General features: G+C 35.6%; 1 protein-coding gene across 7 annotated transcripts in view; it reads left to right on the top strand.

Annotated features, from left to right (window-relative positions):
- Positions 1-26,000, top strand: part of LOC128203231 (uncharacterized) — a 71,284-nt gene that overhangs the window by 20,867 nt on the left and 24,417 nt on the right. For 4 of the 7 annotated variants that reach the window (XM_052904568.1, XM_052904543.1, XM_052904550.1 and 1 more), the window contains 7 exons: positions 4,228-4,330; positions 5,482-5,651; positions 8,379-8,528; positions 10,021-10,146; positions 11,719-11,883; positions 13,818-13,853; positions 20,767-20,799. In XM_052904568.1, coding sequence (XP_052760528.1) covers positions 4,228-4,330; positions 5,482-5,651; positions 8,379-8,528; positions 10,021-10,146; positions 11,719-11,883; positions 13,818-13,853; positions 20,767-20,799 — 783 coding nt within the window. Of the gene's footprint in view, positions 1-4,227; positions 4,331-5,481; positions 5,652-8,378; positions 8,529-10,020; positions 10,147-11,718; positions 11,884-13,817; positions 13,854-20,766; positions 20,800-24,597; positions 24,613-26,000 lie in introns of all 7 variants that reach the window. The other 3 variants (XM_052904576.1, XM_052904585.1, XM_052904595.1) reach the window with 3 other exon arrangements.

Here is a 26,000-nt window from a genome sequence, read left to right as displayed (position 1 = left end):
TACGGGGTTAGTAGGTCACCCGATATGGGATATATGGGGCAAAGGAAACCATATGGATTCCTGTGTTCCGTATATCCAATATCAGATCAGCTGCTAACCCCGTAACATAATTTATTATACGTCACGTGGGGAACCTGTTAACATGTTTAAATGTTTCATTTATTCATAGGAATATTCATTGGAATCGGAAAATAGTGCCACTTTGGTACGATAAAAATTTGGTGACCAAATATGGTACAATATGGGGGTAACCACATGACAAGTCCTGGACCAATGATGTTGCCTCATATATGTTGAAGGCGTTATATGACATTATAAGGACCTGTCAGTCGGTTCCTGAAGGTGTATATGGATAGAGGCTTTAGCCGAGGTCCATTGAACTTCAGGGGCTGACTGGACAGTCCTTATAATACCATCAGTCCAGAAGTGGTGTGTTATTTTTCTTTTATTATACCAAACATTTTATATTACTATTTATTATTTTTTGGGCTGGTGTGACGATTGTTCACCGTTGTAAATTTCATAAAGCTGCACTCAACAGGTTTATGATGTCAGCAGTCCATAAAATAGTTTTGGACAGGTCCAAACTGGCCATTCCCCTCCCCATGTTTCCTGACAAGGAATTGGCAAAATCTTAATTTTATGTTTTTAAAGTTTATTATTATACAAACAAAAATAAGATTTTTGTTTGTATAACCTTTAAAAACATAAAAAAATTAAGATTTTGCCGATTCTGTTTTACCTTTAACTTAATGGATTGTATGCAATTATGACTAAGATAATTAACTATGCTTTTATGTGGTTAAGATAAGGAACTACACTCTTTTGAAACCCATTATTATGAGTACTAAATAAATAGAGACCTCAGTATATGAGCTGTAGATTATTTGAACTGAAGTATTTTATTCTAATGCTTGAAGTCAGAATTCAATCACTTATTAAAAACAATGACACTTAAGTGAACAAAACATTATCCGTGGGTAAGAGAGCTGGTAAAAACTAAAAATTAGCTGCTTGTAGGAAATTTATTCAAGTAGTGTTAAAATGAAAGAGTTTATGTTATTGCCTTCCTTGTGTTGTACCGGTATTTTGATCCAGTTTGGTTTAAGTTTATTCAAGTGTTTGAAAGCTGTTATGGCACAATTTTAATAATAATAGGGAAGCAGTAAGTGAAATTAAGGCACTTCATGTACAATGATTTGAATTTTAGATTCCTGGTGACCTATATTGTTTTGGTGTCATTTCAGTGGGTTTATTGTGTCTTATATTCATATAGAGAGAATATGTAAATATCATAATGATCAACACTATTGCAAACAGCTGTTTTGAATTTAAAGATTGATAATCCAGTTTTTAATTTCATTTCTGATTTCAGTCAAAATGAGAAAAAAAAATTACAGTGCCATAACTTGAACTTAATGTATTATTATATCTCCCCCCAAAATGTTGTTTTCCCCCTGTCTGTCATTCTGTCATTCAGTCAGTCAGTCAGTCAGTCAGTCAGTCCGTACGATGGGATGAAATAAAATTAGGGATGCAAACGAATGCCAAAATTGGTATTCAAATATTCGGTATTTCTTTTGAACAAATTTTAGAATATTTGATTACCAAAATACTTCTTTTAAAAGTTGTAGTAAACTTTTATAATTTTTGCTAAAGTAATAGCCAGGGCATTTTAGCCTAACCACTACCCGCGATGGACCCTGAATTTCACCAAATGAGCCTCTGCAATACCTCATTTCAGACAGACAAAAAGTAATACATTATGAACAAAGAACCAAAATCTTTTATATTACTCTGCCTTCATTGTTATAAACAACAGTACATTGGAAGAATTTCTGGTAAAACGGCGTTATGTGCCAGTGAAGGGTCTCTCCGTACGACACGCGTGTTTAGTGTATTGTCATCACATCATCACCTCTGGCATTATGGGCTAAACATTGTAAACACAAGACAAACAAACTTTAATCACAACAACAGAGTTGTAGGCAATAGGTTTATTACAGCTAAACTGCGATTGCTTGAGGACGCCGGGGACCAAGCCACAACATCGAGGGAACTGATGTTTTGAATGACCCGAATTTCAGCTCGACTATTCGAAGGCTCGACTATTTGAAGAATAAGGAGAGCTATACTACTCACCCAAGCGTCGACGTCTGCGTCGGTGTCACCCCTTGGTTAAGGTTTTGCGTGCAAGCACACATAGGTTAATATCTCAGCAACTACTTGAGGTATTGCATTGAGACTTTATACAATGGTACTCAACCATCCAACCTACTAAATTAACAAAGTTTGATAACTCTACTTTGCATTTAATGCCAAAAATAGGTCTTTATTATTTGACTTAGAAATTCTGGTTAAGGTTTTGTGTGCAAGCACACATAGGTTAATATCTCAGCAACTACTTGAGGTATTGCATTGAGACTTGATACAATGGTACTCAACCATCCAACCTACTCAATTAACCAAGTAAGATAACTTTAGTTTGCATTTAATGCAAATAATAGGCCTTTATTATTTGACTTAGAAATTCTGGTTAAGGTTTTGTATGCAAGCACACATAGATTAATATCTCAGCAACTACTTGAGGTATTGCATTGAGACTTGATACAGTGGTACTCAACCATCCAACCTACTTAATTTACCAAGTTAGATAACTCTAGTTTGCATTTAATGCAAATAATTGCCCTTTATTATTTGACTCAGAAATTCTGGTTAAGGTTTTGCATGTAAGCACACATAGGTTAATATCTCAGTAACTACTGGATGAATTGCATTGAGACTTTATAAAATGGTACTCAACCATCCAGTCTACTTAAATAACCAAGTAAGATAACTCTAGTTTGCATTAAATTCAAATAATGGCCCCTTTTTATTCAACATAGAAATTCTGGTTAAGGTTGTGCATGTAACCACTTTTAAGTCAATGCTTTAGGAAATACATCATGTATTGCATTGAAACTTTACACACAGGCTCCCAACCATTTAACCTTCTTATTTAATCAAGTAAGATAACTCTATCTTTCATATTATATAATTTTTGCCCCTTTATTATGCGACTTAGAAATTCTGGTAAAGGTCTTGCATGTTAGCACACATAGGATAATATCTCAGCAACTACTTGATGTATTGCATTGAGACTTTATACAATGGTATTTAACCACTCAACCTAATTGAATAATCAAGTTAATAGATTACTGTGTTTTGCAAATAATGGCCCTTTATTATTACACTTAAAAAGTCTGGTTAAAATTTTGCATGTAACCACATATATGTTAAAATATCTCCGCACATCATGTATTGCATTGAAATCTAATGTAACAGTGATCCATGCATGTTTCGCCAAAACTTTTCAATCCTTACACTGAAAAGCGGCGGAATAGTCGAGCGTGCTGTCTCTGTGACAGCTCTTGTTAAGACTGTTATGAAATATCTTTCAGTGTATTTTAAGTTTGAAGTCGTCAAACCGACTGTTTACTAAGACACCGATTATGTGTTGTGTTGAGGAAATCGCTCATATGTTCAAAGGCTGTCGAATACAAAATGAATACTTAGAATAAAACAAATATCAACAAATGAATAAATAGAAATGTTTATTTTTACAAATTTACAGATTCCGATGTTGGATCGATATGGTAGTGTTTATTCATATTTTTATTCCTCATTTACATTTCTCACAATTAACTTTTCACAATTAACTTCTCATAATTATCTTCTCAAATGCCCATATCGACTAATATCAGTCATGCCTTAACAGTGATAAACGTTTTTTCACACATTATCAAATTTCCTTTCAACTGTCTTTGCAATTTTTACAACTTGCGAAAATTTTAACACTTAACACTTTTTTTTGCAATTGTTTGTTTATTTTGGAACATGCGTTCGGGAAAAAGTGTGAAATTATGACCTAGAGGGAGCCATAAGGTTTTGTGCATGATTTGTGTACTTGGGACCGAGTATATTGCTCGACTCCTCGTCATAATTAGGTTTTGATGCAACATAGGTATATTTTATATGAAAATAGAAGGAAAACAGTTCTGGACCAAGCTCCGACCTAGAGGGAACGTCGGTTCGAATGACCGCAGTTTTACTGTATTATATTTATTCAACAACAAAACATCGAATATTTGAATACCGATTTTGACATTCCAATACCAAACGTTTGATCAAATATTCAAATATTTGTTTTCATCCCTAAATAAAATATATTATTTTATTTCTTTTCAGAAAGAGTTGGAGACTTTGAAGAGTGTGCGTTGTGAAAATGAACAGCTGCGGCATAAAATTGGTGATATGAACAAAACTGTCAGCACCATGAATGACGAAAATCGTAAGAATTATATAAATACATTGTGTAATTCTACTTTTTATATTTTCCTGCTCTGACTGTCACCAAGGCGCTTCCCATGACCATCACAACCACTTTGACATTTGTCTATCCTCGATCATAGTTTAATTCCTTAATTTCCATTTCCATAAACCAGCAAACTCATTCCTTGACATAAAAAAAAATATTTTTTAAAAGGTGATAGATGTAGGGCCATTATAGCTCTCTTGTTTAGTAAGTTTTATATTCTAGAACATATTATATTGTATTCAGTGTGTATATACCTTGTGATAACCTATGTAAATGTTACGTCAAAAGCAACCATTTTGCTTCGAATGATGACTTAAAAAAAAGATAACGTCTTTTTGTTTTCTTAATCATTTTAAATGAAACAAAGGGCAGTCTATGCCGCTCAAATAGCCCGCACCATCCTCATTTTTTTTAACAAAGTTTGATTAGGTTATTTGTTTCATCAAGCACTTTGAAAAACCTGTCTCCAAAATTAGTTTTGACAGTGCTGGATTAGGTGACGGTTTTGTGAAAAGGTTTGTTGAATTGTTTAAGAAACTTCAATCATACTCTAGTAAAAGGCCGAAGAAGGGGCTGTGAAAGCGGCGCAGACTGTGCTATTTTTCGTTTTAAAAGGTGAATACAAAGTAAAGTTATCTTTGTTTAAAGTATTCAATGAAACAAAATATTGCCTTCTGACTTAGCATTTATCACATGGTATAGTCACACACTGATTCAGGATTTATAAGAAACTGCTATAATGAAGGTGAACTGAATGTTTGTTTAAACCGATTATCATAAATTATTCTGACACGCGCAGCTACTCAAGTGTGTCATAGCAAGTGACAACTCTGGCATGATGATGAGGAGTACCGTATTGGATTTTCCAGTGCAGCCATATTTTACAGAAATTATATATAATGTGCAAGAAATAGTATGTTAAGGTAAATTTTCCAAGATAACAAAAAAAAAATACTTGGTCTGAAATGCTTGTTAAGTTTTACTCCATCAGCCAATTGAGATAAACGTATTGAGTATCAGTAAGTGCCATAACTTGATCTCCTGAAATAATATTGTTTTTGCCCTGTCCAATATTCAGTCAGTCTGTTGCTTTTGTTCTAACACATTTAAATGATCTTTTACAGATAGATGGATGAAGAAGGCGTATGACCACTCAGAACGTGAGAATGAGCTGAAAGATTTGAATCAGGAGTTGAGAATCAAATATGACGAACTACAGCAAAAACAAGCAGAGTCTCAGAATTTACCACATCAACCACAACCACCTCAAAAGCATCCTGATCTACCATCCACTGTGAGTATAGATTTTCTTAAAAATAATATGCTGTATATAGACTTTTTAACATCAGTCTGCAGTTAGTTACAAAAAAAGGGAAACAAGACAGTTTCCTAAGGGCTGTGCAATTTAAACATATAACCCCCAGTTGGGGGGGGACTTTTAAAACATCCCACCCCCCTACAGATGCAAATTTACCCTTTCGGGGTCCAAATTAAAGGAAAAAAGACACCCACCCATATACTATTTAAATAATTGCCTCCCCCCCACGGGTTATATATTTTACTGGAATAGCCCTAACATCAGGGCCAATATATTCTCTAACACTTAGTTTGAAGCTGCAAATAAATGCAGTGCCCATATATTCACAAACATCTAGTTTGAGGTTAAATATAAATAAATAAAAACACTGATTAAAGACTGCTTCAAATTTGAAGTCAGGAGAGCCTTCATAAGGGGCCAAAAAGCCCCTGTTTTGCTTCTGTGGCAGGGTGCTCCAACCCCTTCAGACTGAGTACCTATAAAGCACCCCAAAAAAACAATCACCACTCCACCCCCTTCAGACTGAGAACCTATAAAGCACTCCAAAAAAACCAATCACCACTCCACCCCCTTCAGACTGAGAACCTATAAAGCACTCAAAAAAAACCAATCACCACTCCACCCCCTTCAGACTGAGAACCTTTAAAGCACTCCAAAAAAAACAATCACCACTCCACCCCCTTCAGACTGAGAACCTATAAAGCACCCCCAAAAACCTAATCACCACTCCACCCCCTTCAGACTGAGAACCTATAAAGCACCCAAAAAAACCCAATCACCACTCCACCCCCTTCAGACTGAGAACCTATAAAGCACCCCAAAAAAACAATCACCACTCCACCCCCTTCAGACTGAGAACCTATAAAGCACCCCAAAAAAACCAATCACCACTCCACCCCCTTCAGACTGAGAAACTTTAAAGCACTCCAAAAAAACCAATCACCACTCCACCCCCTTCAGACTGAGAACCTATAAAGCACTCCAAAAAAACCCAATCACCACTCCACCCCCTTCAGACTGAGAACCTATAAAGCACCCCAAAAAAACCAATCACCACTCCACCCCCTTCAGACTGAGAACCTATAAAGCACTCCAAAAAAAACAATCACCACTCCACCCCCTTCAGACTGAGAACCTATAAAGCACTCCAAAAAAAACAATCACCACTCCACCCCCTTCAGACTGAGAACCTATAAAGCACTCCAAAAAACCAATCACCACTCCACCCCCTTCAGACTGAGAACCTATAAAGCACTCCAAAAAAAACAATCACCACTCCACCCCCTTCAGACTGAGAACCTATAAAGCACTCCAAAAAAACCAATCACCACTCCACCCCCTTCAGACTGAGAACCTATAAAGCACCCCCAAAAACCTAATCACCACTCCACCCCCTTCAGACTGAGAACCTATAAAGCACCCAAAAAAAACCAATCACCACTCCACCCCCTTCAGACTGAGAACCTATAAAGCACTCCAAAAAAAACAATCACCACTCCACCCCCTTCAGACTGAGAATATTTAAAGCACTCAAAAAAACAACAATCACCACTCCACCCCCTTCAGACTGAGAACCTATAAAGCACCCCCAAAAACCTAATCACCACTCCACCCCCTTCAGACTGAGAACCTATAAAGCACCCCAAAAATAACAGTCTGCACTCCACCTCCTTCAGACTGAGAACCTATAAAGCACTCCAAAAAACCAATCACCACTCCACCCCCTTCAGACTGAGAACCTTTAAAGCACTCAAAAAAAACCAATCACCACTCCACCCCCTTCAGACTGAGAACCTATAAAGCACTCCAAAAAAACCAATCACCACTCCACCCCCTTCAGACTGAGAACCTATAAAGCACCCCAAAAAAACCAATCACCACTCCACCCCCTTCAGACTGAGAACCTATAAAGCACTCCAAAAAAACCAATCACCACTCCACCCCCTTCAGACTGAGAACATATAAAGCACTCCAAAAAAAAATAATCACCACTCCACCCCCTTCAGACTGAGAACCTATAAAGCACCCCCAAAAACCTAATCACCACTCCACCCCCTTCAGACTGAGAACCTATAAAGCACCCCAAAAATAACAGTCTGCACTCCAGCCCCTTCAGACTGAGAACCTATAAAGCACCCCCAAAAAAACAATCACCACTCCACCCCCTTCAGCCTGAGAACCTATAAAGCACCCCAAAAAACCCAATCACCACTCCACCCCCTTCAGACTGAGAACCTATAAAGCACTCCAAAAAAACAATCACCACTCCACCCCCTTCAGACTGAGAACCTATAAAGCACTCCAAAAAAAACAATCACCACTCCACCCCCTTCAGACTGAGAACCTATAAAGCACTCCAAAAAAAACAATCACCACTCCAACCCCTTCAGACTGAGAACCTATAAAGCACCCCAAAAATAACAGTCTGCACTCCACCCCCTTCAAACTGAGAACCTATAAAGCACCCCAAAAAAACAATCACCACTCCACCCCCTTCAAACTGAGAACCTATAAAGTGCCCCCCAAAAAACAATCATAACTCCACCCCCTTCAAACTGAGAACCTATTAATCATCCCAAAAAACAATCACCACTTGAGCTGCCTGGTTAATTACATCTCTGATTATGGTGTGCAGCAATGGCAAAGCTTGTGTACCAAAAAATCTAATTTGATGACAAATAATCAAGAGATAACTTTTTTTAGGTTCAGACTAGGATTGGGCAGCACATCGCAGAACAGAAAAACATTTTACAAGATCAAGTGGCAGAGTTACAGATGCATAGTGAGGAGTTAACAAAACGTTTTCAAAATTCGGATGAAGAATGCAGAAAACTCAACGAGAAAGTCAGTGAGGTAAGAAATACCGACGTGTTTAGCTCATCAGCTTTTTAATGAAAAAATAATAAATAAATTGGAGTAATTAGATTGCCTTTATGTCGATGAAATGTAAAATTTGGAAAACCTTGGCTATTACTCAAAATCCTTTCCGGGGCTTTGCCAATTAAACATATAACCTCCCATGGGTAGGCAGATCATGCCCCCGTGGGAAGGCAAATCATGCCCACCCCCCCTACAGAAGCAAATTTTTCCTTTTTTGGGGGGTTAAAATAAGTGAAAAAAGACACCCACTCATATACCCCCCCCCCCCCCCATATAAAGCTGGGCTTAATGATTTCTTTGTATGGCAACCACCAGTATAAGGATTAGGGCTTGTTTATCCAAAAGTCTAATTTCAATGACTGCACTTCATTGATATCACATTCATCTTACAGAAGTGAAACATCATCTGACCAATCACATGACTTAAAAGACAAGACTTAAAAGTAGGGATGGCAACGAGTAGTAAAATTGGTACTCGGACAATCTTTCGATCGAGTACTTGGGTACTCGATTTATTGACTCGGAAAAAATGAATTCGTTTTTGGGAAAGACAAGATCGTGTATACATGTATCGTTCATGGCGTATATAGTGCGTTGGTCGTATTTTTTGTCATTTTCATCTTTAGATTAGACTTTCATTATGTACTTGTAACAGAAAATTTTTTTAAAGGAAAACATATGTTGTTTCAGGCTTTAAATTATGCACTGCAAATAAGCTACAATATAGCTGGAAAGTTAAACCCGGATTTTATTCAAGCGTCTGGATAGTTGAGATTTATAATGAACATCAATCATATTACAATGAACGAAAATTAATAACATACATAAAAATAATGAGCGAAATACTTAGTACTGTATTATTGCATACTTAGTACTGTATTATTGCATTTTACCTCATTAATATTCATAATTCTTGATTTAAGATATCAACCAGTCAATTGTGATAAACATTGCAAAAATAGTTAAAATACGCCCATTAAGAAATCAATGCTCGTAACGGTTGCTACTCGTTGGCTCGTTAGTGTCCATTGTTTGGTGAAAGGTCACTAATTGGTAAACAATAGAATTGTGTAGGTGAAAGTTCTGCTATCAAAACTTTGCTAATTGACATCAGTGCTTATTGGAAATCGGGGCCCTTTGTTGACAGTTTGCAACTCTCAACTAATTTATTAGGGTCAATTACACAGCGGGGATTAGAGGGACCGTAAATTGTCCTCTTGGCAACTAACCAGATCTGTTACTTCATCTGTAAATCGTGTATTTTGTGATTTTTATAGATTTTTAGATTTTCGATCGAGTACTCGAGTACTCCGGTACTCGTTGCCATCCCTACTTAAAAGTATCATTGGAGTCCAAGGATTTAATTTTATTCTGAATATCAATGCAAATGAATGTAAATGGGTTGATCTAGAGAATTATAATATCGATTTTGTCCATCTTTTGACTGTCATGTTGTATTTTGCAGCTGAAGCGGGAAGTGTTCACGCTCTCGAGTATAAAAAGGACCTTAGAAAAACAGAAGAAGAATGCCGACAAGCAATGTGACTTGTACCATGCACAGATTATGGAGAAGGGCACGGAAATTGTGGAGGTTTGTGATGATACAATCACTCTTCTGTTATGAATAATTTTAAACAAACTATTTTTTAGCTCAAGACGGTTGTAATAGCATATCAAATTAGAACGAGATGCCTTTGTTTTACATTGAGACCCTCAATTGATATAGGCAGTTCTTTGCACTATAATGTAAACTGAGAAATGAGAGTAAAATACCTGACTGTAATATGTAGTCAGATGACATGAAGAAACATTTTAATGATTAAGAATGCGTGGAGTGAGCTAATTGAATACTATATATTTTGCTATGATTGATCGAATACTTAGTTTAAACATATTTATTTTACAACGATTGTGAAACAAGTTATTACAACATTATATTAATCACTCTCGTTGACACGATTTTACGCGAGAGTATGGTCTTGTGTTGTGGGGGAAACCGGAGAACCCGGAGAAAACCCACTTGTCCGGCTTGGTGACCACAAACCAAACTCACATGCCCCCAAGCCGGGATTCGAACCCAGGTGGCCTAGGTGAGAAGCGAAAAATTTGAATACTTAGAATACTACCTCATTTGCTAACACAAACTCTGACGCTGGGAGTGTGATTTGAATGAGTAGCAGTAGGCAGACCTTAAAACACTCACAAAAGATAAAATTCTTAGTGATTAAGCCTAGTACTTAATTTCTGCAATTTCATTGGCTGAAAATGTAGGTTGTATTCTAAGTAATGTTTGCCAATTTTACTCACCCTAGCACATAATGATTTTGAATGAGGCCATACCAAATTGATTATGTTTTTAGTGTCAGGTTCTAATATCAAAACCTACTTTCAGGGTATAGAAAAAACAACACGTTCTTATTCTTTTTCAACAATTGCTCTTGATAGTAGATTTTACCATTGAAGACATTAAGAAAGCATCAAATACATGAGCAGCTCCATAAATCTAAAAAATTGAACTTCTTCCTGTAGAGGGTATATTTCTTTACTTTGATTATAATAATACCCTTAACAATAAAAAAAATGAAGGGGATGATTGGAGTCGTCTTGTGGTTGTTCCATTGCAATTTATCTTGTCTGAAGCATAAGTTGAGACTGTACAAATGTAAATAGCAAAGGCCTGTATTAACTGTCTTAAAATTGCGGAGTTATTCCCCTTTTTTGACTGGAAAAACAAGTTGTTACTTTGCAGTGCTCCAGTCATTGAAATTAGACTTTTGGATGAACAAGCCTGAATTCTTTTATTATTGCTTGGCATCAAATTTTTGAACAAGCCCTTCTATATAGAATTCAGAGTTTGTGCAAACTGGTAGGAAATTTAACTAGTTCAGGGTTAGCGGGCTTGTGTTAATTTTTACCACTGGTGCTCTTGTTTCAATTTCAAAATGCATTGACAAAGTAAGCAAGATAATTGGACCAATGTCAAAATGCACTGACAAAGTAAGCGAGATAATTTGACCAATTTCAAAATTGAATTGACAAAGAAAGCAAGATAATTTGACCAATTTCAAAATGCATTGTCAAAGTAAGCAAAATAATTTGACCAATCTCAAAATGAATTGACAAAATAAGCAAAAGATAATTTGACGTTGTTTCCCCCGTATAGTTACAGACACAGCGTATACAAGACACCAGAAGATTACACGATCTTCAGCAGCAAAAAAACAGGTGGATTGATGAGAAACATGAAGCTGAGAAAGAAAATCAGCGGCTTCGTAATGAGATCGATCTACTTAGATGCCAGATTAGGAGTTCGGGAAGTAGCCAGGCTGTGAGTTAATTGACAGTTTATATAAATATTATAAGGCCATTAATATAAAATAGTTTGTTTAAAGTGACCTGCCCAGCTCTTTGAAAAGGCTGAATTTTTATGACCTCTACAGTAAGCAAAATCATTTTTTTCCCAATGATGCTGGTCTCTTGTGGTTTACAGTATGCATTCTTAAAAAACAATTCCAATTAACCATCTGCAAAAAGCCTATAAAGTCTGGTCTTTGTTAACGAAAGATTCTATTAACTGTTACACTTTCTGGTATGTTTATTTGACAGTATAAATTAAGACTGACTCCTACAAATGATTGTTTAATACCATACATTAAAATTCAATATAATCTGGTTTCTAAACAAGATAATGTCTATTTGGTTTTCTAATATTTTAATTAAGATTGGCTTTAAAGATAACCCTATATATATTTTTGAGTCCTCAGATTAAGGTGGGTTTATTATGACCCGAAGAGGCTTTTTAAATTCAAATGATAAAACACAATTAGCCGATGATATGTAAAACAAATATACATTTGCTAGGATTTGTAGTTCAAAAATTAAAGAATAATTCATTTTAATGTTTTCACCCCCAAAACCCCAAACTTTGATAAATTCTTGACATTCCATCTCCCCCACCCCCCACCCCCCCACACACACACACATTGTTTTGTTTAGATTTGTTTGTAGGATGAAAGACTCATTTAATATAATCTGACTTAAATCTATAAAAGTAAATAAATTCTTTACATCGCCTCCCCCCCCCCCCAAACATTGTTTTTCTTTTAAAACCTCAACAAAACAAAGTTTTTATTTATTATAGCCTTAACAAACTTGATGAAGCGAACTAGCCTGCCCTACTGTGTTCATGATTAGCATGAACACACAGAAAAAAAACGAACAATGCTAGCTACATGTTAAATAATTAGTCCTCTAAATTAAAAATTAGTAAAATATTCTGCTGCTGAGTGTTAATTGTTTATAAGAGAAGGTATTGACCACATGTTTTTATCAAAGAAAAGCAAGTAGTTGTTATGTTGTATATCATTGGTTAAATGACATTGTGCTTATCCAATCAGAGGGCGATATTGAAATAGACAATGACATCATAGCCACTAGTGTGTTATACAATATGAATGTCCAGTTTTACCTATGCTAAAGTCTGGGCGAATATGAATATTATAAACATATGTTTGTTTGACATTAAGAAGAATAAAAGATCACAATAATTCTGCTTTCACCAATTTCTAGAACAATCTTGAGCCAATTATAACAGGGTCAAGCTTAGCACACTATTTTATTTTGGTATAATTTGTGTTTTATGCTCATTTCAAGATTTTTAGACTTTAAAAGACACTCATCTTTATTATAGTCATCATTGACTATTTATTTTAATGTAAAAAAAGGTTTGAGTAAATAAATTGAGCTCATAATAAAATAATAGAATTTTCTAGAAATTAGTGCGTAGATCGTTGCCAGCATGTTTTGTGTTTTAATGTGGTTTGGTTTGCCTGGTTTTGTTGCTTTTCTAGTTTTCCATTTAACAATTTTATGATTTTTATTCTATTGAAAGGAATTTATGCATTTTGCTTAAAATTCTAACCTATGCATTTACTGTACTTTGCTTTAATTTCATGAGGGTGTTTAGAATTCTATGCTTAAGTTAAAAACTTTCTTTAATGGTTTGAAGGAAACCTTTACTGCTTCTTCCAAAATATGGTTCCAATTGTCTTGGTTTTGAAATGGTATCAGGAAAAGCTATACTGCTTCTTTTATAAAAAACGGTTCCTATCCTTTTGGTTTTGCAAACACTAAACATTGCCGAAATTGCATGAAACACAAAAGTTTTGACAAAAGAACCTTGCAAATTTAAGCAATCTACAGTAAATAAAACGGTTTATATTTTGCCAGCATTGATTGAACGTAAGCATTGTTTGATTACAGAGCTGCACATCTGAAGAAGAGGAATCCAAATTGGAGGTGCTTATCTGTTTAGTTATAATGATTTTTAAATTTTTAGCTTGTCTGTATATCAAAGATAAAAAAATGAGTATTGTGATAGCTTTGTTGTCATTATCAGCATCTGTGGGCAAGAAATGTTGGTCATAACTCAAAAGCATTTTATGATGTTTAAATGAAACTTGGTATACATGTTGTTAGAGACCATACAGACAATACATAGCTGTGTTCTATAGGAAGTCACATCACTCTGGCTGTAGCATTTTATCATTTTATGCCCATTTTGACAGAAAAAGTTAGGAACAGACTGGTGTTGGCAACCACTTGTGGTACACTTGTGTAATCTTTTACCTGTTCAGGTATGGCTTATTTTCACTATATGTACATGAAAGGCTGTTTCTGAATGATTAATGGGGGTTGCAAAATAATACAATATTTTTAGATAAAATAATAAGCATAAACACTAATAGCCAGTAGTGGGGGAGATGTTTTTGGTTAACAGTCTGTCAGTAGTTTGAGAGATGTTGGAGAGACAGATTTGGCAGTCATTAGTTGGACAGTTGTTTTAGGCAAGTATAAGTTAGTGAGATGGATTAAGCAAGCAAAGGTTGTACAGTTGTTTTAGGCTAGGAGTAGTTGGAGAGATGGATTTGGCAAGCAAAGGTTGTACAGTTGTTTTAAGCTAGTAGTAGTTGGAGAGATGGATTAAGCAAGCAAAGGCTGTACAGTTGTTTTAGGCTAGTAGTAGTTGGAGAGATGGATTTGGCAAGCAAAAGTTGTACAGTTGTTTTAGGCTAGTAGAAGTTGGAGAGATGGATTAAGCAAGCAAAGGTTGTACAGTTGTTTTAGGCAAGTAGTAGTTGGAGAGATGGATTAAGCAAGCAAAGTTTGTACAGTTGTTTTAGGCAAGTAGTAGTTGGAGAGATGCTTTTGACAAGCAAAGGTTGTACAGTTGTTTTAGGCAAGTAGTAGTTGGAAAGATGTTTTTGGCTAGCAAAGTTTGTACATTTGTTTTAGGCAAGTGAAAGTTGGAGAGATGGATTAAGCAATCAAAGGTTGTACAGTTGTTTTAGGCTAGGAGTAGTTGGAGAGATGGATTAAGCAAGCAAAGGTTGTACAGTTGTTTTAGGCAAGTAGTAGTTGGAGAGATGGATTAAGCAAGCCAAGTTTGTTCAGTTGTTTTAGGCTAGTAGTAGTTGGGGAGATGTTTTTGACAAGCAAAGGTTGTACAGTTGTTTTAGGCAAGTAGTAGTTAGAGAGATTTTTTGGCAAGCAAAGCTTGTACAGTTGTTTTAGGCAAGTGAAAGTTGGAGAGATGGATTAAGCAAGCAAAGGTTGTACAATTGTTTTAGGCAAGTAGTAGTTGGAGAGATGTCTTTAGCGAGCAAAGGTTGTACAGTTGTTTTAGGCAAGTAGTAGTTGGAGAGATTTTTTTGGCAAACAAAGATTGTTCAGTTGGTTTAGGTAAGTATAAGTTGGAGGGATGGATTTAGCAAGCAAAGGTTGTACAGTTGTTTTAGGCAAGTAGTAGTTGGAGAGATGTTTTTAGCAAGCAAAGCTAGGTTGTATAGTTGTTTTAGGCAAGTAGAAATTGGAGAGATGGATTTAGCAAGCAAAGGATGTACAGTTGTTTTAGGCAAGGAGTAGTCAGAGAGATGGATTTGGCAAGCAAAGGTTGTACAGTTGTTTTAGGCTAGTAGTAGTTGGAGAGATGTTTTTGGCAAGAAAAGGTTGTACAGTTGTTTTAGGCAAGTGAAAGTTGGAGAGATGGATTAAGCAAGCAAAGGTTGTACAGTTGTTTTAGGCAAGGAGAAGTTAGAGAGATGGATAAAGCAAGCAAAAGTTGTACAGTTGTTTTAGGCTAGTAGTAGTTGGAGAGATAGTTTTGGCAATCAAATAATGTACAGTTGTTTTAGGCAAGAAGAAGTTGGAGAGATGGATTAAGCAAGCAAAGGTTGTACAGTTGTTTTAGACAAGGAGAAGTTAGAGAGATTGATTAAGCAAGCAAAGGTTGTACAGTTGTTTTAGGCAAGTAGTAGTTGGAGAGATGTTTTTGACAAGCAAAGGTTGTACAGTTGTTTTAGGCAAGTAGTAGTTAGAAAGATGTTTTTGGCGAGCAAAGTTTGTACAGTTGTTTTAGGCAAGTGAAAGTTGGAGAGATGGATTATGCAATCAAAGGTTGTACAGTTGTTTTAGGCTAGGAGTAGTTGGAGAGATGGATTAAGCAAGCAAAGGTTGTACAGTTGCTTTAGGCTAGGAGTAGTTGGAGAGATGGATTTGGCAAGCAAAGGTTGTACAGTTGTTTTAAGCTAGTAGTAGTTGGAGAGATGGATTAAGCAAGCAAAGGCTGTACAGTTGTTTTAGGCTAGTAGTAGTTGGAGAGATGGATTTGGCAAGCAAAAGTTGTACAGTTGTTTTAGGCTAGTAGAAGTTGGAGAGATGGATTAAGCAAGCAAAGGTTGTACAGTTGTTTTAGGCAAGTAGTAGTTGGAGAGATGGATTAAGCAAGCAAAGTTTGTACAGTTGTTTTAGGCAAGTAGTAGTTGGAGAGATGCTTTTGACAAGCAAAGGTTGTACAGTTGTTTTAGGCAAGTAGTAGTTGGAAAGATGTTTTTGGCTAGCAAAGTTTGTACATTTGTTTTAGGCAAGTGAAAGTTGGAGAGATGGATTAAGCAATCAAAGGTTGTACAGTTGTTTTAGGCTAGGAGTAGTTGGAGAGATGGATTAAGCAAGCAAAGGTTGTACAGTTGTTTTAGGCAAGTAGTAGTTGGAGAGATGGATTAAGCAAGCCAAGTTTGTTCAGTTGTTTTAGGCTAGTAGTAGTTGGAGAGATGTTTTTGACAAGCAAAGGTTGTACAGTTGTTTTAGGCAAGTAGTAGTTAGAGAGATTTTTTTGGCAATCAAAGCTTGTACAGTTGTTTTAGGCAAGTGAAAGTTGGAGAGATGGATTAAGCAAGCAAAGGTTGACCAATTGTTTTAGGCAAGTAGTAGTTGGAGAGATGTCTTTAGCGAGCAAAGGTTGTACAGTTGTTTTAGACAAGGAGAAGTTAGAGAGATTGATTAAGCAAGCAAAGGTTGTACAGTTGTTTTAGGCAAGTAGTAGTTGGAGAGATGTTTTTGACAAGCAAAGGTTGTACAGTTGTTTTAGGCAAGTAGTAGTTAGAAAGATGTTTTTGGCGAGCAAAGTTTGTACAGTTGTTTTAGGCAAGTGAAAGTTGGAGAGATGGATTAAGCAATCAAAGGTTGTACAGTTGTTTTAGGCTAGGAGTAGTTGGAGAGATGGATTAAGCAAGCAAAGGTTGTACAGTTGTTTTAGGCTAGGAGTAGTTGGAGAGATGGATTTGGCAAGCAAAGGTTGTACAGTTGTTTTAAGCTAGTAGAAGTTGGAGAGATGGATTAAGCAAGCAAAGGCTGTACAGTTGTTTGAGGCTAGTAGTAGTTGGAGAGATGGATTTGGCAAGCAAAAGTTGTACAGTTGTTTTAGGCTAGTAGAAGTTGGAGAGATGGATTAAGCAAGCAAAGGTTGTACAGTTGTTTTAGGCAAGTAGTAGTTGGAGAGATGGATTAAGCAAGCAAAGTTTGTACAGTTGTTTTAGGCAAGTAGTAGTTGGAGAGATGCTTTTGACAAGCAAAGGTTGTACAGTTGTTTTAGGCAAGTAGTAGTTGGAAAGATGTTTTTGGCTAGCAAAGTTTGTACAGTTGTTTTAGGCAAGTGAAAGTTGGAGAGATGGATTAAGCAATCAAAGGTTGTACAGTTGTTTTAGGCTAGGAGTAGTTGGAGAGATGGATTAAGCAAGCAAAGGTTGTACAGTTGTTTTAGGCAAGTAGTAGTTGGAGAGATGGATTAAGCAAGCCAAGTTTGTTCAGTTGTTTTAGGCTAGTAGTAGTTGGAGAGATGTTTTTGACAAGCAAAGGTTGTACAGTTGTTTTAGGCAAGTAGTAGTTAGAGAGATTTTTTTGGCAAGCAAAGCTTGTACAGTTGTTTTAGGCAAGTGAAAGTTGGAGAGATGGATTAAGCAAGCAAAGGTTGACCAATTGTTTTAGGCAAGTAGTAGTTGGAGAGATGTCTTTAGCGAGCAAAGGTTGTACAGTTGTTTTAGGCAGAAGTAGTTGGAGAGATTTTTTTGGCAAACAAAGGTTGTTCAGTTGTTTTAGGTAAGTAGAAGTTGGAGGGATGGATTTAGCAAGCAAAGGTTGTACAGTTGTTTTAGGCAAGAAGTAGTTGGAGAGATGGATTAAGCAAAGCTAGGTTGTATAGTTGTTTTAGGCAAGTAGAAATTGGAAAGATGGATTAAGCAAGCAAAGGATGTACAGTTGTTTTAGGCAATGAGTAGTTGGAGAGATGGATTTGGCAAGCAAAGGTTGTACAGTTGTTTTAGGCTAGTAGTAGTTGGAGAGATGTTTTTGGCAAGAAAAGGTTGTACAGTTGTTTTAGGCAAGTGAAAGTTGGAGAGATGGATTAAGCAAGCAAAGGTTGTACAGTTGTTTTAGGCAAGGAGAAGTTAGAGAGATGGATTAAGCAAGCAAAAGTTGTACAGTTGTTTTAGGCTAGTAGTAGTTGGTGAGATAGTTTTGGCAATCAAATAATGTACAGTTGTTTTAGGCAAGTAGAAGTTGGAGAGATGGATTAAGCAAGCAAAGGTTGTACAGTTGTTTTAGACAAGGACAAGTTAGAGAGATTGATTAAGCAAGGAAAGGTTGTACAGTTGTTTTAGGCAAGTAGTAGTTGGAGAGATGTTTTTGACAAGCAAAGGTTGTACAGTTGTTTTAGGCAAGTAGTAGTTAGAAAGATGTTTTTGGCGAGCAAAGTTTGTACAGTTGTTTTAGGCAAGTGAAAGTTGGAGAGATGGATTAAGCAATCAAAGGTTGTACAGTTGTTTTAGGCTAGGAGTAGTTTGAGGGATGGATTAAGCAAGCAAAGGTTGTACAGTTGTTTTAGGCAAGTAGTAGTTGGAGAGATGGATTAAGCAAGCCAAGTTTGTTCAGTTGTTTTAGGCTAGTAGTAGTTGGAGAGATGTTTTTGACAAGCAAAGGTTGTACAGTTGTTTTAGGCAAGTAGTAGTTAGAGAGATTTTTTTGGCAAGCAAAGCTTGTACAGTTGTTTTAGGCAAGTAGTAGTTGGAAAGATGTTTTTGGCAAGCAAAGTTTGTACAGTTGTTTTAGGCAAGTATAAGTTGGAGAGATGGATTAAGCAAGCAAAGGTTGTACAGTTGTTTTAGGCAAGTAGTAGTTGGAGAGATGTGTTTGGCAAGCAAAGGTTGTACAGTTGTTTTAGGCAAGTAGAAGTTGGAGAGATGAATTAAGCAAGCAAAGGTTGTACAATTATTTTAGGCTAGTAGTAGTTGGAAAGATGTCTTTGGCGAGCAAAGGTTGTACAGTTGTTTTAGGCAAGTAGTAGTTGGAGAGATGGATTAAGCAAGCAAAGGTTGTTCAGTTGTTTTAGGAAAGTAGAAGTTGGAGGGATGGATTTAGCAAGCAAAGGTTGTACAGTTGTTTTAGGCAAGTAGAAATTGGAGAGATGGATTAAGCAAGCAAAGGATGTACAGTTGTTTATGGCAAGGAGTAGTTGGAGAGATGGATTTGGCAAGCAAAGGTTGTACAGTTGTTTTAGGCTAGTAGTAGATGGAGAGATGTTTTTGGCAAGCAAAGCTTGTACAGTTGTTTTAGGCAAGTGAAAGTTGGATAGATGGATTAAGCAAGCAAAGGTTGTACAGTTGTTTTAGGCAAGGAGAAGTTAGAGAGATGGATTAAGCAAGCAAAAGTTGTACAGTTGTTTTAGGCTAGTAGTAGTTGGAGAGATAATTTTGGCAAGCAAATAATGTACAGTTGTTTTAGGCAAGTAGAAGTTGGAGAGATGGATTAAGCAAGCAAAGGTTGTACAGTTGTTTTAGACAAGGAGAAGTTAGAGAGATTGATTAAGCAAGCAAAGGTTGTACAGTTGTTTTAGGCAAGTAGTAGTCTGAGAGATGTTTTTGGCAAGCAAAGGTTGTACAGTTGTTTTAGGCAAGTAGAAGTTGGAGAGATGGATTAAGCAAGCAAATATCGTACAGTTGTTTTAGGCAAGTAGAAATTGGAGAGATGGATTAAGCAAGCAAAGGTTGTAAAGTTGTTTTAGGCAAGTAGTAGTTGGAGAGATGTTTTTGGCAAGCAAAAGTTGTACAGTTGTTTTAGGCAAGTAGAAGTTGGAGAGATGGATTAAGCAAGCAAAGGTTGTACAGTTGTTTAAGGCAAGTAGTAGTTGGAGAGATGGATTAAGCAAGCAAAGTTTGTTCAGTTGTTTTAGGCATGTAGAAGTTGGAGAGATGTTTTTGGCGAGCAATGGTTGTACAGTTGTTTAAGGCAAGTAGTAGTTGGAGAGATGTTTTTAGCAAGTAAAGGTTGTACAGTTGTTTAAGGCAAGTAGTAGATGGAGAGATGTTTTTGGCGAGCAAAGGCTGAACAGTTGTTTTAGGCAAGTAGTAGTTTGAGAGATGTTTTTGGCGAGCAATGGTTGTACAGTTGTTTTAGGCATGATTGTGAAGGAATGTGTTTGGGCAAGCATTAAGTTGTAAAGATAATTTTAGGCAACCATAATGTTGTAGGGATGTTTGGGATATCTTTAAATTAGAGAAATGATTAGGGGTAAATATTAATTAGAGGGATGCCTTGGGGGAAAAACTTATTTTAGGCAATCATAATTACGGAGTTACATTATGTAATTGCTTAATATTGGCTGCTGAATTTTTATAATATTACCGAAATATATAATAAATTCATTAAGAATTAATTATGAAAATACAGTTACGATTGCAAGAAATACATGTAGTGTAAGAAATGATACTACCATTAAATAATAACATCAGTTACTCTTTAGGTTTGATTATAAATGCAGTCCTACAAATGAGGGTCAGGGTAATTGTTCACATACTTAATCAGTTCCTAACATTTCTTTTAGGGTTCGAGCAAAAACAAATCTAAAATATTTACGGTATGTAATGTGTATATTGTAGCGTGCAATCTGAAATTTGGTTTGTCGGTTTATGTGAGGTTCCAATTTACACAAATTCTTGTCAGTAATATTTTTGGTTGTCTAAATCCATCAAATTGGCTGGCTGGGCACAGCAAGGCGCCAATATGATTGTGTACAAGACCAAAAATAAATAAAAGCTATCTTAGTGTCTGCGTGAAATGCCTTATACTAGCCAGGGTGCATGCATAAACTTCTAAATAAATAACCCACTTAATAAAAGTAATTAGTGACTAAATATATATAGATAAGCTTAATTATGTTATAGGAGCCTTAAAGGGACTGCACTCCGTATGATGAAATAGCACAAAAAAATGATGAAATAGCACAAAAAAAGAAAATTGTCGAAAAACTGACATAATCTTGGTATCGATGTGTACAATGCATTGAAGCTTACTAACTGAAGTACCACATAGTTTACAATTAATTAATTTTTTCGCAGTGTTTTCGTACTTTTTCCATTAAAAAAGATTACTGGGTATGTCTACCTTGTAGAATTTATTCCTTATGCGTGATTGGCTAGTCGATGATATCACGTGATATTACCAAGTTAGGTGTATAGCTTAATTATATCACCCGTTTAGAGTAAGCCTTCGTAGCTCAGTGGATACAACGCTGGACTGCAATTTTGGCGACACCGGTTCAGACCCGGTCTTCGACACAATTTTTTTTTTTTGGTATTCTTTTTTACAATTATGATATCAACGAGTAAAACATTTATTTCTGCAGAGATTTGTTACAGAAAAAAAAATATTTGGTGCTAATCTGGTGTTCAGTCCCTTTAAGCTCTTTTGCGAAATTGGGGCCTGGAGATTTCATTGGCAGAGGCATGATCGTAAACACTAAGGCACGCTAGAAGCCACTTGAATATTAATGTGTTATAGATTTTTATAACATAATTGGTGTCACCACCATCATGAAATAACATCATTGTAATTCTATTTTGGATTTTTTCTTAAAACTTTAATGAAGATCTGCAAATTATCAAATTAGTATTTTACGAAATAAAAAGAATTTCACATTTGTGGTCTGTCAATACAAATTTTATTGAACTTGTTTACTTAAATTGATAAAAACTCACCAAGGATCATGTTTATCGAATTAAGAAAACTGGTTTAATAAATTAAATATTGAATGACCATTTCTGTATATACAGCAGCCATTGTATGTAGTGGGTTTGTACTAACACAAATGCACAATGTAATAAATCAGGCTTTATGAGTTGTTTTTGCAGTTAAATTACATTTAACACACATATAAGATTACATCTAACATAAGAATGGTGTTACATTGTATGTTCACATGTCAGGTTACATTTAGCACACATATCAGGTTACATTTAACACACATATCAGGTTAGTTTTTACACACATATCAGGTTACATTTAACTCATATATCATGTTATATTAAGCACATATATCAGGTTACATTCAGCACATATATCAGGTTATATTTATCACCTATATCAAGTTACATTCAGCACATATATCAGGTTAAAATTAGCACATCTATCAGGTTACACTCATCACTGGTTATATTAAGCACATATATCAGGTTACATATAGCACATATATCAGGTAATATTTAAGACATGTATCAGGTTATATTTTGCACATATATCCGGTTACACACATCACACGTTATATTAAGCACATATATCAGGTTACATTTAGCACATATATCAGGTTACACTCATCACAGGTTATATTAAGCACATAATCAGGTTACATATAGCACATATATCAGGTTATATTTAGCACATATATCAGGTTACATTAATTAAGGATTAAAATTCGACATGTTGCATTTTATTGGGGTATGGTATGCAATGGGGCTGTTCAAAATGGGTGGAGTCCGAAGGACTCCACCAATATTTTGAACTGCGCCATTGCATACCATACCCCAATAAAATGCAACATGTCGAATTTTAATACTTATATTTACATTCATTTAAATCTACATTTCTGCTAAAATAAATTGATTATTCAAGAGCATTTTCTCTTTTTTCTTTCTCTCGTTGTTCTCAACGGTGGGTAAATTAGAACAGCTATCGCAACCTAATTTTATACCACAATGAATGCACAGATAAAATAGTTCCTTTTTTATATGATTACTTTCTATCTTTTCAAGGTCAAGAATATTATAAATACGTATTATTGCTTTAAATGTGTGTTTTCGGTCTGTTATTGTGGTGTATTAAAACGCAAAAACCCATGCGTTATCGGTAGAAAACGTGCATTATTCAGTAAATTCACGTGCCGTTAATGCCCGGTTTTTTGCTTTACATATACGCTATCAGGGCCCGCATCATAACAATGAAGGCTGAGCGACCAGGTTTTTGACCGAAAGTTGGTCAACGATGCTAACTTTTGCACAAAAACATATTTTAGCATATATAACGTAGCTGCATACAAATACCAAAACATGAAATAAACCACATATAACTTACATATTTTCTACTGAGTTGTCTTTTCCTGGCAAGCTGATGTGTTTACTAAATAGTTTTTTCTGCAATTGTTTTGACTATTAAAAGCACTAAATTATGTCTAAAACGACTAACTCCTCCGAACTGTAGTTATTTCTGTCGATTTTATTCAGAACATACGACTTATATGGACATGATTCCATTACGTCGTATGCAATGAACAAAGAAATTTCAAATATGTTTTCTCTGATGCTGAAGATGCTGTTCATTTTATCAAGAACATGTTTACCAAATTTTCAGGCTTAAATTAGTTATCAAAACAAGCAATGGTTAAAGTATGACTGAATAGGTAATTAATTGATTACCCAATAGGCATTGCGTGTAAATAATCCCAGTAATCCAGTCAATTTTCGAAAAAACAACACTTTCAAAACGAATGAACACTGCAAAAAATGGCGTCGAAACAAAATGCAGCTGCCGAGTTATGTTGCGGCCCGAATCGAGCTTAATGTAAAACTTTTTCAATGACATCACTCATGACGTCATACAAGCACCCGTCATAGAGGTTATTTTGAACTAACTGTTTTTGCATTTTCGTGACATTTAACAGCCTTTTTAAACACCAACGTTTCTTCAACTGTTCCATCCATCATGAAACCATCTACATTAAAATCAATCAAATTATCGTTGCTTATCTTTTTTTAACTGCTTTACTGCAGATTACAGTTTTGCATGTTGCCAATATTGGCAAAATTTTTACTACGATTTCATTGAAAAAAATAGTTCCGTAGTAAATATGCCCCGCCCTTGGTATTATTGCGCCCAATGACAGGACAGAAGTATCGAACAAACGCACGCGATATCGATGGGAAATGCCATTGCACTTTATACAGAAATAAAGTGCAATTGATAAACAACAACCATCGTTTAGGAATGAAGTGTGAATGTAAATATACACATATATTAGGTTATATTTAGCACATATATCAGGTTACATTAAACACATATATCAGGTTATATTTAGCGGATATATCAGGTTACATTTAGCACACATATCAGGTTACATTCAACATGCATATCAGATTACATTTAACACACATATCAGGTTACATTGAACTCATATATCAGGTTACATTTAGCACATATTTCTTGTTACATTCACCACATATATCAGGTTAAACTCATTACAGTTGATATTGTTTTGCATTGTTTGCTTTATAGCTAGTCGCATATAAAAAAATGGTTGAGGCTTTTGTCATTAACATGGTTATGTCAATGGTGTCTTCCCAGTTGTCATCAAAACCTTGAACCTTGACTATTATGGATGTTTTAGTGCATTTCGTTTAAGGTAAGGAGAGCACTTTTCCTTGTATTTTTCAAACACGTTCATAGATATATTGTGCATAAGACAAAGGCATTTAGTCTTCACCCTTTGATGATTCAATTCACACGACAATGTGAAATCAGATAATTTGGTTGAAATTTTTTGCCTGTAAACTACCAACATGCATTGTTGCTCAAAAAACTGTCTGGAATTAGGCACAATAATTGCCTTGTGTGCACTAGGTCAAAGTTAAAGAATGGAGCCCTATGGCTTTTTACTTAATTTTTTTTAATTATGATTTTTTTTTTATCAGAAAAAAAAAATGCTACTGATTTCATAAAGCCTGGTATGTTTTGCATGTTGCTACCATCCCAGCTCACTTCATATTAATGCTACCTTACATCCATCTTATTAGACGTGCATGCCCTAATAACTTCCCCGGTGGTATTTTTGTGGATATATTTTCTTATTCTGTGAATTAAACAATGCTTGCCATTAACTCTTAACTTGCATGAAAGGCATGAAAAGCATAACGTCAATTCCATTTGTTTATAGCGCACATGCTTTGGCTGCTAACATTGTGCATAAGCCCATACCCTTTTGTATGATTTAGGTTACACACCACCTACATTAATAACAGCAAAACATCTAATACTTGCCAAAATTTGTTAAATTGAATCCAAGTGTTTAGTAGACCATTTCATTGATTTGCACATCAGGGTGTATATACGACTGCACTGTAGCAGATATTGATCCCTGATTGGTCAGTTGTAGTCTTTTGACTCCGCCTACTATCCAAGCAATGGGGAATTTAGCCAATCTAAGTTGGTATTTGATATCCCATTAGTATGACCCTAAACATAACTTACAATCAAATTTAGCTGTTTTTGAAAAGTTTTCTAAATGGGGTAAATTGATATAAATGACGTCTGAATATTTTATATATTAGGGTGTATACTACTTCACAAATTTTTTATATAATTATTCTTAAGGAATAGTGTCTATATTTTTATTATGCTCTTTGTATTGTCACTCTTATTGATAATTTTGTGGACAGGAAAAAAAGATAATTTTGTGGACAGGAAAAAGCATTGTTCCAATTTTAACTTTAAAAATTGCATTAGCATTGTATTTTCCTTGTTCCCAACCTTCAATAACATCTCATCCATAATACCACCAGTGATTCATCTGCACGCTATATAGCCAAATACAATAATGGGACACTGTAGGATTTTTATCCCATCTGCACTTCAAAGAAAAACATTGAGTTATTGTCATAGCCTTGGTTTTGTTGTCTGTGAGGGCTAGGTGATCACAGACTGGATTGTTGTTGCCCAAAATCATTAAAATTGACCATTTCTCAAAAGTTGTTTAAGATATTTATCTGAAACATGTTACATGTTTTTATTTGA

This window comes from Mya arenaria, chromosome 2 (genome assembly GCF_026914265.1).
Source record: "Mya arenaria isolate MELC-2E11 chromosome 2, ASM2691426v1".
In the NCBI taxonomy this organism is placed as follows: domain Eukaryota; kingdom Metazoa; phylum Mollusca; class Bivalvia; order Myida; family Myidae; genus Mya; species Mya arenaria.
The sequence above is the reverse complement of the archived record's forward strand: the minus strand, read 5'-3'. Positions and strand labels throughout refer to the sequence as shown.